This window comes from Perissodus microlepis, chromosome 4 (genome assembly GCF_051167445.1).
Source record: "Perissodus microlepis isolate ML-2025 ecotype Zambia chromosome 4, ASM5116744v1, whole genome shotgun sequence".
Classification (NCBI taxonomy): Eukaryota; Metazoa; Chordata; class Actinopteri; order Cichliformes; family Cichlidae; genus Perissodus; species Perissodus microlepis.
In genome coordinates this window covers 19,704,157-19,717,964 of record NC_140464.1, presented here as the reverse complement: position 1 = coordinate 19,717,964, position 13,808 = coordinate 19,704,157, and the positions used below count along the sequence as shown (strand labels likewise).

Sequence of the window (13,808 nt, the reverse complement as noted above, 5' to 3'; positions counted from 1 at the left end):
ATTGCCACATAGCCATCATACATGAACATAGGAAAACGTGACTGCAGACTGAAAAGAGTTTGGATCTGCAGCCAGTTGCTTCTACGCAGATAGCATGAGGTCAGACTGGCTCTTCTGGGCATTTTAATGAAAGCGGTTTTATTTATTAGCATACGGCAGCACATCCTGGTAGCATTTCTGTTTCATTCTGAGAAGTAAGGGCAGCACAGGGGGAAGCATACTGAGGAAAGATGTGTCAACATTTCCTGTTCGGCACTTCTCTCCTTAAAGGGAAAGTGTGTGTCACTTGGAGAGTGTGTGTTCATCTTGAGACACACTTTTTCTTTTTTTTTTTATCCAAAGAGAAGTTGTTTACACACCAGAAAAACTTGACTGTAAAGTAACAGGTGAAAAAGATTTAATCAAAGACTGTATATGAAAGATGGCTATCATGATGCCTCCTAATCCTTTTTTTTTTTTTTTTTTTCTTTTCTTTTTTCTTAACCTTGATGTGATGGCAACCTGCCCGCACAGGACGAGAGAGGCAAGGTCCACTCTGGACATGGGACACGTCGTTAACAACCACCATTTAGCCTAGCATACATGTCTTTGGAGTGTGGTGGGGTGTAGTCAGATTACTGTAGAGAACCCACACATTCATGTACAGCTTTATGCTGAACAAGAAAACACCATCCACTGTGTGATGGTGCAACCAAACCCTGGGCATGAACCTGTCACACTCCCATTAATACTTCAGTGTAAACAGGTTTAAAAGTCATGACAGGGACATCAGCTGTGAAAACTAGGAGGCTGAGTACTTTTGCTTTTTGGTTTGCTTTTTTTATTCAATTGAGCTGAAAATGAGGATTTTTCTGTGAAACTGGGTGTTTTAACATTTCAGTATATTGGGATTGACTTGTTTTTGGAGCGACTGTTTTACTTAGGCATTATTTTCCTGTCATGGAGGTTACTTAAATGGGCTGTAATAGTGAAACTCTCCATTCCTTTAGTGTAAAGAACTTGAACCTGAGATATCTTGATATAAGGAAAAAGTGCAATTTCAACAGTGCATCTCAGAACCTTTGAAACTGTACTTCATAAAGAAAAACTGCTGTAGTAAATGAAAGTAATCACTTACTACTATCATTTACAGCACTTTGGGCTCAGTTATAAGAAACAAATGTAAAATTACAGAGAAAGATCTGAAAGCTAGACTGTCCTGTAATTATAACACAAATTGTTTGTTAATTCACAGAAATGCCACCATCTACTGGAAGCTTTTTCTAGTAGATGGTAAAAAAGAAAACAGTAATTTCTCTGTCATCTAATTCTTTATCTATTACTCATTTACTTTGGTTTAGTATGAATGGTCATGGGGGAGGTCTGTATCAGTAGGCAAAGCTGTTAAAGTTGTGAAATTACAGTTAAAAGTCCTCAATTAATCCCGGCTTTCACATTTTTCTAAAGCCGTGCAGTGGGCCAGATTGGAGTCTTTACAGGGCCAATTCTGGCCAGCAGGCTTTATGTCTGACACCTCTTTGATTGGATTAATTTATTTTTCCTACCACATATTATGCGCTTGGACTGGGAAGAGCCCTAATCCGAGTAAACTTTTACACAGATGTTCCTAATCTAAGCTGAGCTCAGGCCAAGAGCGAGTCTGCCTGAAAGGGAAGACACAACTTCACAGTTCAGCATATCAGATTTAACCATGAGTCTCAGCTGGTTATACCAGGAAGAGCAGCAGTATGAGAGAGTGAGGGAGTTTACACAACATGCCATGAATGTTAAGTCCTGTGGGCCCAGCGTATCTGCACCTCATTTTGTAACCAATCATCAGATTTTTATCAGTAGTGAAACTGATAACAAGTAATATGAGTAAAGCGTAGCAGCAGCATAATCTCTCTCACACACACACACACACACACACACACACACACACACACACACACACACACACACACACACACACACACACACACACTTGGCATCTTCAGTTGTCCTCCTGGCTCGTGTGTGTTCAGCAGATTCCACAGATTTCAGACCCGCGTGGAGATTCCTCGGCCCTCCACTCCTCTCTGATACAAATCCTCCCTTGTTGTTCCTGCCAGAGACTCTCTCGCCCTCTCTTCCCTAAGCAGGAACTGCTAATGTCAGCCAGAGCACCAGATGATGAGATTCAGGCCCGTCTGATGCTTCGATGTGTCTGAATGACACTCGATATTTTCACCCACTTTTGGGTTTTTTTTTTTTTTCTTTTAAATGGCACATGGTGAACTGAGTGACTGTGGATCACACAGACTCAGAGCTCTTACATCCAGTAGATGATAACTTGTAATCACATTTGTGGTGAGAGCCAGCCTTTTTATACAGATAAAGCCTCTCTCTGCCACCGCACAGAAGAACAGCACATAGAGCTCTTATTCAGGATTTCAGAATGAGGGAAGGTCAGTAATAAGAAACGCCGAGCCACCAATTCAGACACGGTCTCCAATTTTCCCTTTAGTCTCTACTTTTAAAAGCCTCTGTTAAATTTATAGGACTTGCAAGGGAGGGCTCCCTTTTCCTTTTAGCTTGGGTGTAACTCCAGAAGATAAAGGTTAAGCAATGCGCAAAATTTTTTTGTGTAATTGGTTCGCAGCGTGATGAAACTGTTGCTCTTATCGGGAGCACATTTGATCGGTAGCGTGCACGTTCTGCTGCACGATGGGGCTCTCGAAAGAGACAAAGATGGCCGGTCTGCATCACTGATGAGAACAGACAGCGCAGTTTACAGAAGTGCCTTCACATTCAAGACATCGTTCTGTATCTGCAACTCTGTGCGTGGTGTGACGTATCCTGTTTTTGTTGCACTATCTTGTATCTTGGTTGCTTAATGTAGACACATCCTGTGGAGGACAGTTTCTTGCATTATTCAAGTGAACATTATCCTTTAACGTGTATACAAAACGATTACTAATGGAGTGGAAAGGAAATGATAAATATGTATGTTTGGGGCTGACTGCCAGACTATTAGTTTAATGTGGAACGGCGGTGGTAAATATTGAGTTTGAGCTCCAATTGTTGTTTCTATTTATGATCATAAACTCTTACAGCTCACATGCATACAAGATTCTCTTAATCTTCTCATCTAATGTTATGATGGAAATAAAAAGGGAACATTTCCCCCTAATAGTTTAAGCTGTGCTTTCAAGGCAGACGTGACGCTGTAATATAAATGGTATAATTCTGCAGAAATGAACCTCTTTCTGCTTCAGCACACAAACAGCTCGCAGGAGGCAGAGCATCTTTATGCATTACTCCCCCCTCAAATGAAACTCATTTTTCAGACAATGCATTAACTCTTTGTTGTACTCGTCGCCTGTTTCCCTGAAGTGGGCAAAGGTCCTGTGCTGATGAACACGAGTGCGGTGCAGGTTTGCTGTTGTCAGATCACGTGATTTCTAGGATGTGGAAGTTCCTTGTTTTGGAGCCACCAGTGTTCATAGTTTCCTTTTTAATTCCTCTATTTTGTATATAATTTACATGCATTCAGTTCCTTTTTTTTCCCCTTTAGGTTATAATAGGAAACACGTGTCTCTTGACATGAAACATGTTTCCCACCTGGAAAATCGATGTTATCTTTTTTCAGGCGCTTTATGCCGGGGTGGCGGAGGTGGGATGCACGCTGGCTCAGAATAATTGGTTTACATAATGCAGTGAAATCATTCGGTTCTGCTGTGGAGTTTTATTATGACAGGAACTGTTGAGTCAGACTGCCTCGGTTATTATCATGTCCACTGTTCAGCGATATTTAAAAGGGATTTTAATCAATAAAGAACTTCCTGCAGAAAAGCGAGTCATTCATACCTGATTTTTATTTATAGAGCTGGCTCATTGTCTTCCAGTGTACAGTTGATCAAGGGCAGGGGAGCACAGCACAGCCACTCTGATGTGGAGGGAGTGTCGGGTCAGATTTGGTCACGGTGACAAAGATTAAGCTGACCAGTGCTCCTGTAAGTCGCTGTTTTGACCTCTTTGATGACAAAGCCTTTAAAGTTCTCCTTTTGCTAAATAAAGAAACTGCTTCATCCATACAGCGGAAGGGAGGTTCTGGGACCGAGCTCCAGTTTTTTGTTTTTTTTTCCCCTGAATGACAATATGGCTCTAACTCTTCCTGCCATCCCAGAAACAGGACAGGACATGGGAGAGAGGGGAGGCGGTCAGAGGTCAACACCCAGCTTCCATTGTCCTGCAGACCCCGAAATGAGTTAGGTTGTGGACCGGAACCGGTCCCTTCCTTAGAGCCACCCCCCTGCCTCTCTCGGTTTTTCTCGAAAAACCTTCCCAGCAGACCTCCAATCGCATGCCTCCGAGACCCCTTTCCTTCCTGTTGAGCAAACAGTCACGTGGGCTGTAACAGCGGCTGTAGTTTACTCTCGATTATCAAAAACACAGCGGACAACAAAGCAGCATGCAGCAGGCAGCTGCATGTTCAGCCTGGGCTCTATATTCATGGTTAACGACTCACTGGAGCTCTCTGTGATCTTTGTGCCTCTTGTTCTTGCTGAACAGACACCCACGGTGGAGGTATTTTTATAAGCATGTTGCTATACCCTGTGCATGTCACATACATGTTGTTTACATCCAATGTCTCTCCCTCCAGGAGCAAGAGGTGCGCGCTGAACTGCGGCCACGTCTCTGCGTGATCCAGCGAGGCACCAGCGGATATGGCTTCAACCTGCACAGTGAGCGGGCGCGGCCGGGACAGTACATCAGAGCTGTGGATGAAGACTCTCCAGCAGAAAGGGCAGGCCTGCTGCCCAAAGACAGGATCGTAGAGGTAAAGTGAGAGCGTGCGGGCTGTATCTCAGTAACATAAAACATTTTTATCTGCTAGGAACAAAAAATATTATCTGACTAGTTTGAAAAGTTTGAAAATTTTTGAAAGAGGTGCCAAATAGTTACAAAGTGCTTCGTTATTCATGAGAAGCAGCTTATTATGAGCCTTTCAAGCTCCCTAAAAATATCCCTGCATTGTATCCTGATTAGTCTGCCATACTTCCGCTCTATACAGCCTCCACTGTTTTTCTTTGTAGTTGGATAAAAATAGAGAATAATTGTGTAGCTTGTAATCAGGCCTCACCTAAAGCCTGGCTGGAGATGGAGACCTTTGTTCACGTTCAATAATTCAAGTTATCTCATTTATATTTAAAATGTTTGTCATATGTGTTGCAATCTTTGTAAGTATCATTTTCCTCTTTGCCTGCTCAGCCGTGGAAACCCTTGCCATGAAGCTCCCAGTACAGTTTTTTGTGCTGATGTTAATGTCAGGAGGGTTTAAGCTATGCAATTATTGAGCCACCAGAGCCTATGTGACCTTTACTCACTGCTGTGGTTTCTAAACACATCCACTATGCAGTAATACCACTTACAGCTTATCGCGAAATATCTAGGAGGGAAGAAATTTTACAAACGAATTGCCTACAGCGTATGCAAAAGTGAATCTGTTTCAAGGATGGAAAATAACTTATTACATAAACAGACTGGTTAACTAAAAAAAAACTCCAAAAAAACCAAACTAAAGCTGCCTTCACACGTGAACTCCCCAAAATGTCAGGAGAACACGGCCTGAAGCAGTCTTTCTCGTGTGTGTAGGATTGCATGAGGTCATTTCTTTCTCACTGCTGGAAAAACTTGGTTTGTTTTTAGGACAGGGAGCCTGAACAGGTCATGAAGGTGGCAGGACACGCTAAATTATTCACAATGTCGCTTGGGAATTATGCACGAGGTACCCACATTCTCACCGCACGGTATTCGCATAAATGATGTGTTGTGAACACTGCACTCAGAACTGAAGAGTTGTTATCCAAAAGTTTACTGTGTGTTTCGGGGAATATGATGTGAACTAACAGCCGCCGTGAGAGGTCTTTGATCCTTCAGAGGGCTCGACTGTAACAGCCTCACACTGAAATAATCTGCTTTTAAAAAGGCCTGATGTCGGTCTGCCTCATTAGTGAAGACACGGGCCTCTTTGTATGATCTGCATAGTATAAATGCAAAAATATATATATTTATACAGTTTGATGAGAAGCAGGAAAAAACATCTGGTCCGAGTGAACGGACTCTTTCTGTGCAGTACTTAAAAACACTATCAGAGCAAAGTATCGTCTTCTGACGTGAAGGACGCCTCCTCTCCCTTTGAAAGTGAATAGAATTTATAACGGAGTAAAGGGGAGAAGGATTAAAAGGACTACAGGGTCTGCTGGGAGTCTTTAGAGGGGCTTCCAGTCCCTGAGAGGTGCCCCAGACAGCCACACCACCCACTGAGGTCCGGGGCTTTGTGAGGAGCCGACAGCCATTGTTACTGCTGTTACTGGCTGAGCAGCTATTGTCCGGCTTCCTCTGTAGGACTGGCTTTGACGTGCAGATCCACCCTGTGACCTAAACGCGCACACACACACACACACACACACACACACACACACACACACACACACACACACACACACACACACACACACACACACTCTTCATATTTCACATGCTTTCCCATAGAGATTTTACACCAGAGGAGTCAGCTGGTCTTCTGGGAGACACGTGACACTTATACCAGACTTAAAGGGCAACTGTCACAGTGATGTAGGAAACAGAGTTTATAAATATATACAGACATATATATGAGAGATAATGGAAAGTTTCAGGATTCTTTGTTAAAAGTCTGTGCGTGTGCAATTGTGTGTGGACACACAGGATTTCCTGCCCTGGAGCCTTTGGCAAACAAACCGATAATATTCAGGAAAAAAAAAATTCCTGACAGTGATGAAGTTTGTTCACTTCTGTGTGGGAATGAAGATGGACAACCACGAAAAGCAACAATGAGGACTTTTTTTGGTCATGTTTTGAAGGGTTTGCAGTCGCGTTTGCAAAGTTTAAATATCTCATTCATGTCATTCTCCTAATGTCTCTCTCTGTCTTTTTTTCCTCTTTCTGTCTTCTTCAGGTGAACAGTATGTCGGTGGAGGGTAAGACGCATTCAGATGTCGTTGCTGCCATTAAAGCCGGTGGGCACGAGACCCGGCTGCTGGTGGTGGACCCCGAAACGGACGCCTTCTTCAAGAGGTGCCGGGTCACCCCCACCTCTGAGCACCTGACTGGTGAGAGCACGATTTCATGCTCATTGTGAGGCTTTACAAGTTGTGCAGAAGGGGTGGAGCAAATGAGTGCATTTAGCTGCTTTATCAGACATGTTATGGACACAAGCCTTCTCCTTCCGTCTTCCCAAACAAGCAGCACATTAAAACCCTGCTTTTTTTTCCTCTCTTCGCTTGTTTCTTTCTGTCTTTATTCTTTTGCCAAGGATCACAGAGAGACAGAGATGCTAAGCCACTTCCTGATATCTCCCCCCATGTTTTCGATCTGAAAACATCAGCCTAAGCTAAAAAAACTGAAGGCTTTAATGCTAAGTCTCTCTTCTAAAGTTCATTATTACACAGCAACTTAAATAAACCACAAGTGGATAGTTTGACCCTCCCCACCCAAAAAAAGTCAGCACATTTTGTCCTTAATCAGAGGAGTAATAGCAATAATATTTAAATATAATTACAGGCATGAGAGATGCCTCTAATTCAGGCATTGCTCGAAGACTTTCTAACTTTTCTCAGGACTGGGTGTACCCACCCAAGCCCCCAGGGGGAGCACTAGCATAGCTTGTGACTCGGGGTCCCTCCACAGTGCAACAGCTGGTCCTCTGTGTGGGGGTGTGGCTGGTTGTGGTGCAGCGTCTGAGTGCCACTCTGCCACAGGAGTTCCCCCCATATTAACATGATGCCACTGGCTGTTGGCATGGCAAAAGCCTGGGCACGCTCAGTGGGGAGGGGGTCAGCTGTCAGGGCCAAGGTCCTGAGTTGCCAGGTCCTGAGTTGCCAGGTCCTGAGTTGCTGGTATATATGACAAACCTGCTATAGATTAATGTACATCATCTAGTTTAGTAGAAGCAAAGCTTGTTTCAGATTCTGTTTAGTCTGACTAGGTTCAAAATCCAAAAGATACTCAGATTACTTTTGTGCATCACAGCAAAAAAGGAAAACTTTAATTTAAGAGGGAGAAACCAAAACAAGTCTTTGATATTTCTGCTAAAAATGACCTAAATGATTGTTTTATTACTTAAATCTATTTTCTACCTGATGTTTGTATTAAACGTCTCATGATTATTTGAGTTTCTTTGTAAAATGAACTTGAGTAAAAGCATAAAGGGGCAAATTTGTACATTAGCACAATGCTTAAATAATCGTAGTTGGTTTATTGCAGTCAGACCTAGTGCAGGATTAAAATAATAGCGCTCTACAGGAGAAACATTCCAGTGAGGTGTTTCCCAGGTAACTGCCTGCACTTCTCTTCACATGCTGCCCACTCAGAGGGCACCTGCCTACACCGACTCTTCGTGTCAGCGCTCACACACTCTTTCACACTCTCTCTCTCACGCACGCACGCACACACTCTGCAGCCCTGCTGGCCAGCACCTTTTGTTTGGTTTCCAAGGTGCCAGCTCCAAGTGGCCTCTCAGCCTGGAGCTGGATCTGTATTAGGACTTGGAGAGGCTCCATTCAGACTTAGGGGTGCAAACACGCTCACACACAGCAAAGACCTGAGGGCTCAAATCTCAGATTAGCTCTGAAGGAGCAGCTGATAGAAGCTACAATAACAAAAAGGCAATTCTTGGCTGTGCAGAGAAACAGAGGGATGGAAGGTAAGGGTGAGAGATGGGAATGTGGTTTGAATCTTGTTTGTGGGAAAAATAAATAAACATGGGGAAAAAATTTGACTTCAGCTTTTTGAAAGATAGCTGATCGGAGGAGGACCATCTCATCGAAGAGATGGCCCACTGGTGAATTATAGATGATCTAGAGCAGGTGCTGGCAAGATGAAAGTTGAGCTTAAGAGGAACTCTTGATCTAGGAAAGTGGAGCTCTGAAGGACAGAAGGTATCATGACAGTGCCAGGGCAGGGAGCCTGAGAGCTGATGCTGATGACTAATAGTTGCTTCATTTTGTTTTTGACAGGTCCGCTGCCAGAGCCCATCGTTAACGGAGGGATGGAGGAGAAGGTAAGACCCACCAGAAGCACTTAGAGGTTTGCTTTAGCAGGGAAAAGTCTTTTTTTCAGACTCAAGAACAAGAAGTGCTCCTGCTTTAAATGCTCTGTTGCTCTTCATGTGCTGCTTAACCCAGCGGGCCAAGGCCAGGCAAGGAAAGCAGCATTCAGCTTTTGTTTTGGAGTGCTGCGCCACACGAGAGAATCGATAGGCTGCTGAAATGAGTTATTAATCGCACTTTCCTGTAATTGTGTGTGTAATTCCTGTAGAAAACTCCACCCAGTCAGCCACCATTAACTTCAAATTATTTGCAAAAGTTTGACAGAGTAATGTACGCACTTTGGGCTGAGGCGTGGAGATAGTCGCAGCTTCCTGTAAATCCCACCGGAGGATTTGGGTGTAATGCCGCTGAGACACAACAGTCGCCGTTTACAGCAGGAGGCGAGCAAACACACTCCCAGTTAGACGAGAAATCCGTTATTCACTTTGTTACCGCAGGAAAAAACGTTATGCTTTACACCGAAAGCCACGTTTGCTTACTCACACAGCTCTTTGTTGTACCTGCCTTATATTTATCTAACATCTACACCTCCCACATATGACACAGGAGGAGGAAGAACTTTCAAACTCCACACAGGCGCACAGTTTCTGTCCACTGAAACACTGGAGAGCTTTTAATTTGAAGTGGAAACAGGAAATGTTGAGTCTTTTATAAATGGTATCTCGGATCAAAAGTAGTTAAGCGCCACCACAAGGAATAAGAAATGGGAAGCAGGAAATATGAACATTGTTCTTAGTCTTTTAACTTTTATTGTTTAAAATTTTCAAATCCTGTTGACTGCTTTTATCTTTACTAGTTAAGATGACGAATAATAAAGGAAATTTGAAGTCACGGTGCCATTGAACATAGCTAGCAGGTACCAACTGTTTTTAAGGTGGATTGTGGTATTTCATGTTATGAGGAGCAATCAAGGCACCTTAAATGCCATTTATACTGTGTGTGTGTGTACATATGTTATATTATATATTCTATATATATTTATATATATTCAAAAGTTCAGAAATTAAAGACGTTATTAAACATAGCTGGGTATCGTGTCATCTGAGTGAGCGTGCGCTATGAAGACTGGTTTTGCAAGCCAGCTCAACAAAATCTTAAAAAACCCTGTTGGAGATGCATCAACATTCTCTTTGGAGCCAGTCTTTCTGCTCCAGCCACTGAAAACTGGCTTTAAGCTCAACAGACCAACTACTCTCACTTTATAGAAAAGCTGTATGGGCAAACGCTACAGCGGGTGGTGGCACCAGCTTCAACCTCTGGCTTTATTTGCTGCTAGGTTGAGACATTTAACCTGACTTTCTCTAAAGGAAACCAGATCTGCCAGCTGTAGGTCAGGATAGGTGTTTTTCCCCCGAGTTCAGTGTTTATGCTAAGCTAAGCTAATCAGCAACTTGCTTTGCTGAACTGGCTCCTTTTCACATCATTTCTTTTGTCATGTAAACATCCCATCTGCCCCACCTGGTCGTGGCAGATGGCTGCCCCTCACTGAGCCTGGTTCTGGTTTCTTCCTGTTTAGAAAGGGAGTTCTTCCTCCCTACTGTTGCCAGATGTTTTCTCAAAGGGTTGTCTGATTGTTGGGCTTCTCATTGTAAGGTAAAGATCCTACAATAATACAGAGAAAAGCACCTTGTGGTGACTGCTGTTGCGATCTTGGCGCGCTGTATAATGAGTGGTTTCAGTATTCCAGCAAATTTAGGAAAATATCAAACTATTCCTTTGAAATTCCACTGTGTGTGTGTGTGTGTGCGCGTGTGTGCGTGGGTGCGTGGCTGCGTCACAGGAATGCTTTCTGGGGGCCTCTCAAGTAACCGAGTTTTTCGTTCCCGTGTGAATACCTTAGACTTTTATGTAAATCAGGCGATGACTTGAGATAATGGCCGGGTTCGGATGAAGAGCACAAACTGAAAGAAGCTACTGTGTTTAAAAGCGGCAGCCTTTCACTTTGGGCCTTTGTCCAAAAACGCTCAAAGTGAAGCCTGACCCCGGACTTCCCGCCAGTCAGGATCTACATGTGCTGCGGTGAAGTTGCATGTTCCACGTATTGTTGCGTAACAAAAGGTCGAAGAGCTGAGAGGGAGGGGGGTGGGGCGGGGGAGCAAGAGGTCAGAGAGAAATCGTCACGGAGGTGAAAGATATTTTTAGTGGCTTGTAGAGCAAAAACCTAAATGCAGTCAGGATTTACAGGCTTAGTGCTGATTCTTCCTGTTATGCTGCAGGAAAGGTTAGGGTTTAAACTCCTGCACGCTGCTGGAAAAATGAGGGAACATTGAAAGTTTTAACCAGGAAGAATTTCTCAGATTTCACCTGTCACCACTCTTATCAAAACAAAGATTAACTTTGAGATTTTACTGATTAGATAACACTTTTTGCCCTCAGATATTTCCAGAAGTATTAAAAGCATCTTGTGTGTGTCACTAAATTGAACACATTTAACAGTAAGTTAAAGGGACCTCAGAGCTGTGAAGTGTATTTAGTTGTTTTTATGAAACATTTTTGATGTGTGAAAATCCTCTTGAAAAACCTGCAAGCTGTTTGTCATTCATAGGCGGAAAGTACCTTTTTTCTTAATAAGGGAAAAAATAACTAATCCAATGCTGCCTCCTTGTGGCGAGGTTTGGTATTGACAGGAATGTTGGGAAAAAGTTGGAATTTTACAAATCTTCATCAGTGATGCTCACTGGCGTTTGTGTTTGCAGGTGAACGGCAGCGTGGCGAAAGAAGCGACGAGGGACTCGAAGGTGTCCGTCAGCCCCTCCCCGTCCAACGCCTCGTCTAACGCCTCGCTCACAACCCCGCCCGCAAACACCCCGCCTGAGGTAACGCCACGCAGGACAACACAGAGTGCAGCACTCACTCTTGTTAGAGTTTCCCTGGTTTTCTTACTCGCTTGCTTTTCTTTCAACAGGGAGCAATCACAGACGCCATCCCGGCTCTGAACCTGACGCTGCAGCAGGTCAAAGAGCTCGCCCACCAGAAACGCTCCAACAAGAGAGCCCCGCCCATGGACTGGACCAAGAAAAACGAACTCTTCAGCAACCTATAGGGCCTCACCTGAGACACACACACACAAAGCAATCAGACAGATTTTTTTTAAAAATAATTATTATTATCTTAAAGAAAAGTTCCAGCCTTTGGGTAAATTATTCCTTTTATTATGCTCTTCATGCTATTATAACCCAGATATTATGCTATAAAATGTCCTACTACCAAGAAAAGTGCATATGCCAATGAGAGAGAACTGCATGTGCGACCATGGCCATGTGTGTATGCGGGCGTAGGTTTTTCTGAGCTTGTGTGGATCCAAGAAGGAGCGCTAAGATTCCTTATCCGCCTTTTAAAAGTTTATACTAATGTTTAAAACACTGAAGTGTCTTCTGATAAAACAGCGCGACAATCAATACATTTCTCTCTGTTTTCGGGAGCAAACCTCTGGCAGTAGACAGAGTTGAACTGCTTTTCATGTCCTTAATTTCACTGGATTTCTTTTCTTTTAGCGGATATCACCATAGAGCTCTTTCTTCTCTAATTATTTCTTACATTTTGGGAAATGCTTACTGATGCCTTTTAAAACTGGAAATTGCTGTATTTTGAAGTGTGTTCTATTATAATATATGTACATACATCATATATCATGTATATTTTTTACGCATATGACTTAAATCCCACACCGTAACGAACTCAACTTTAACCCTTTGCAACAGTGTCGTCCTGCCACTCAACGATACCCGCGTTATCTTTTATAAAATGTGAACTGCAGCATATTATTAGTGTAACTTATACCGCCCGTATAACCATTATTGTTACTGTGAATGACTGCTCACACAGTTCACATTTTTAGCATACTGAATATTTTTATTGGAAATTAGAAATTGTGAGGTTTTTTTTGTTTTGTTTTTTTTACTTATTTCTGTGTAAAGAGCTATAATTGTGTAGGATTTGGATGATGTTCATAAGAGGGGAGTGGCTGCCTGTCTTTTAAACTATATGCATTTGTCCAGTATTGATAAAGGCTATCATTTTAATGACTGAGTTATATGAAGAGTTTTTGTAGTTTGTGTAAGCAGTAAGAGATTTCTATTCTGTAATGCGTCGATCATCTCAGCGTTATCCTGGTCTTTGAGAATAAATAAAAGTACTATACACTGCTTGTGTGTGTGTGTGAGTGTGAGTGTGAGATCCTCAATAAACACCGGTGACTGGCAGCCACAACGTTGCCTCCACCATGTTTTGGTATATAATATGGTATACTTTGAATCAGCTGTTTCTCTCCTACTTTCCACTCCACATCGTCTGGTAAAAGATCATCTTGGTTTCGTTTTCATTTGCTGAAAGAATTTTCTCTCCTTGATTTAAGGGTTCGTTTTGGGGGGTTTTCAGTTTAATGATGAAGTCTTACTTAAAAAGTAGGAGTGTTGAATTTCAACAAATTCAACACTTTGAATGAACAACAACAGTCGCCTCAAGGCACTTTATATTGTAAGGTAGACCCTACAACCATATGACACCCTATGAGCAAGCACTTTGGCGATGGTGAGAAGGAAAAACTCCCTTTTAACAGGAAGAAACCTCCAGTAGAACCAGGCTCAGGGAGGGGCGGCCATCTGCCGCAAACCATTTGGGATAAGAGAAGGAAGACAGGACAACAGACATGCTGTGGAAGAGAGACAGAGTTTAATAACAAGTATGATTCAGTGC

The 13,808-nt window shown here is 42.9% G+C and overlaps 1 protein-coding gene across 1 annotated transcript in view; it reads left to right on the top strand.

Moving 5' to 3' along the window:
• Positions 1-13,258, top strand: part of nherf1b (NHERF family PDZ scaffold protein 1b) — a 28,051-nt gene extending 14,793 nt beyond the window's left edge. The window contains exons 2-6 of the mRNA XM_084926373.1: positions 4,625-4,801; positions 6,962-7,115; positions 9,021-9,064; positions 11,810-11,929; positions 12,019-13,258. Of these exons, the coding sequence (XP_084782499.1) occupies positions 4,625-4,801; positions 6,962-7,115; positions 9,021-9,064; positions 11,810-11,929; positions 12,019-12,156 (633 nt within the window). The 3' untranslated portion in view covers positions 12,157-13,258. The remainder of the gene's footprint in view (positions 1-4,624; positions 4,802-6,961; positions 7,116-9,020; positions 9,065-11,809; positions 11,930-12,018) is intronic.
• The last annotated feature ends 550 nt before the right edge of the window (positions 13,259-13,808 follow it).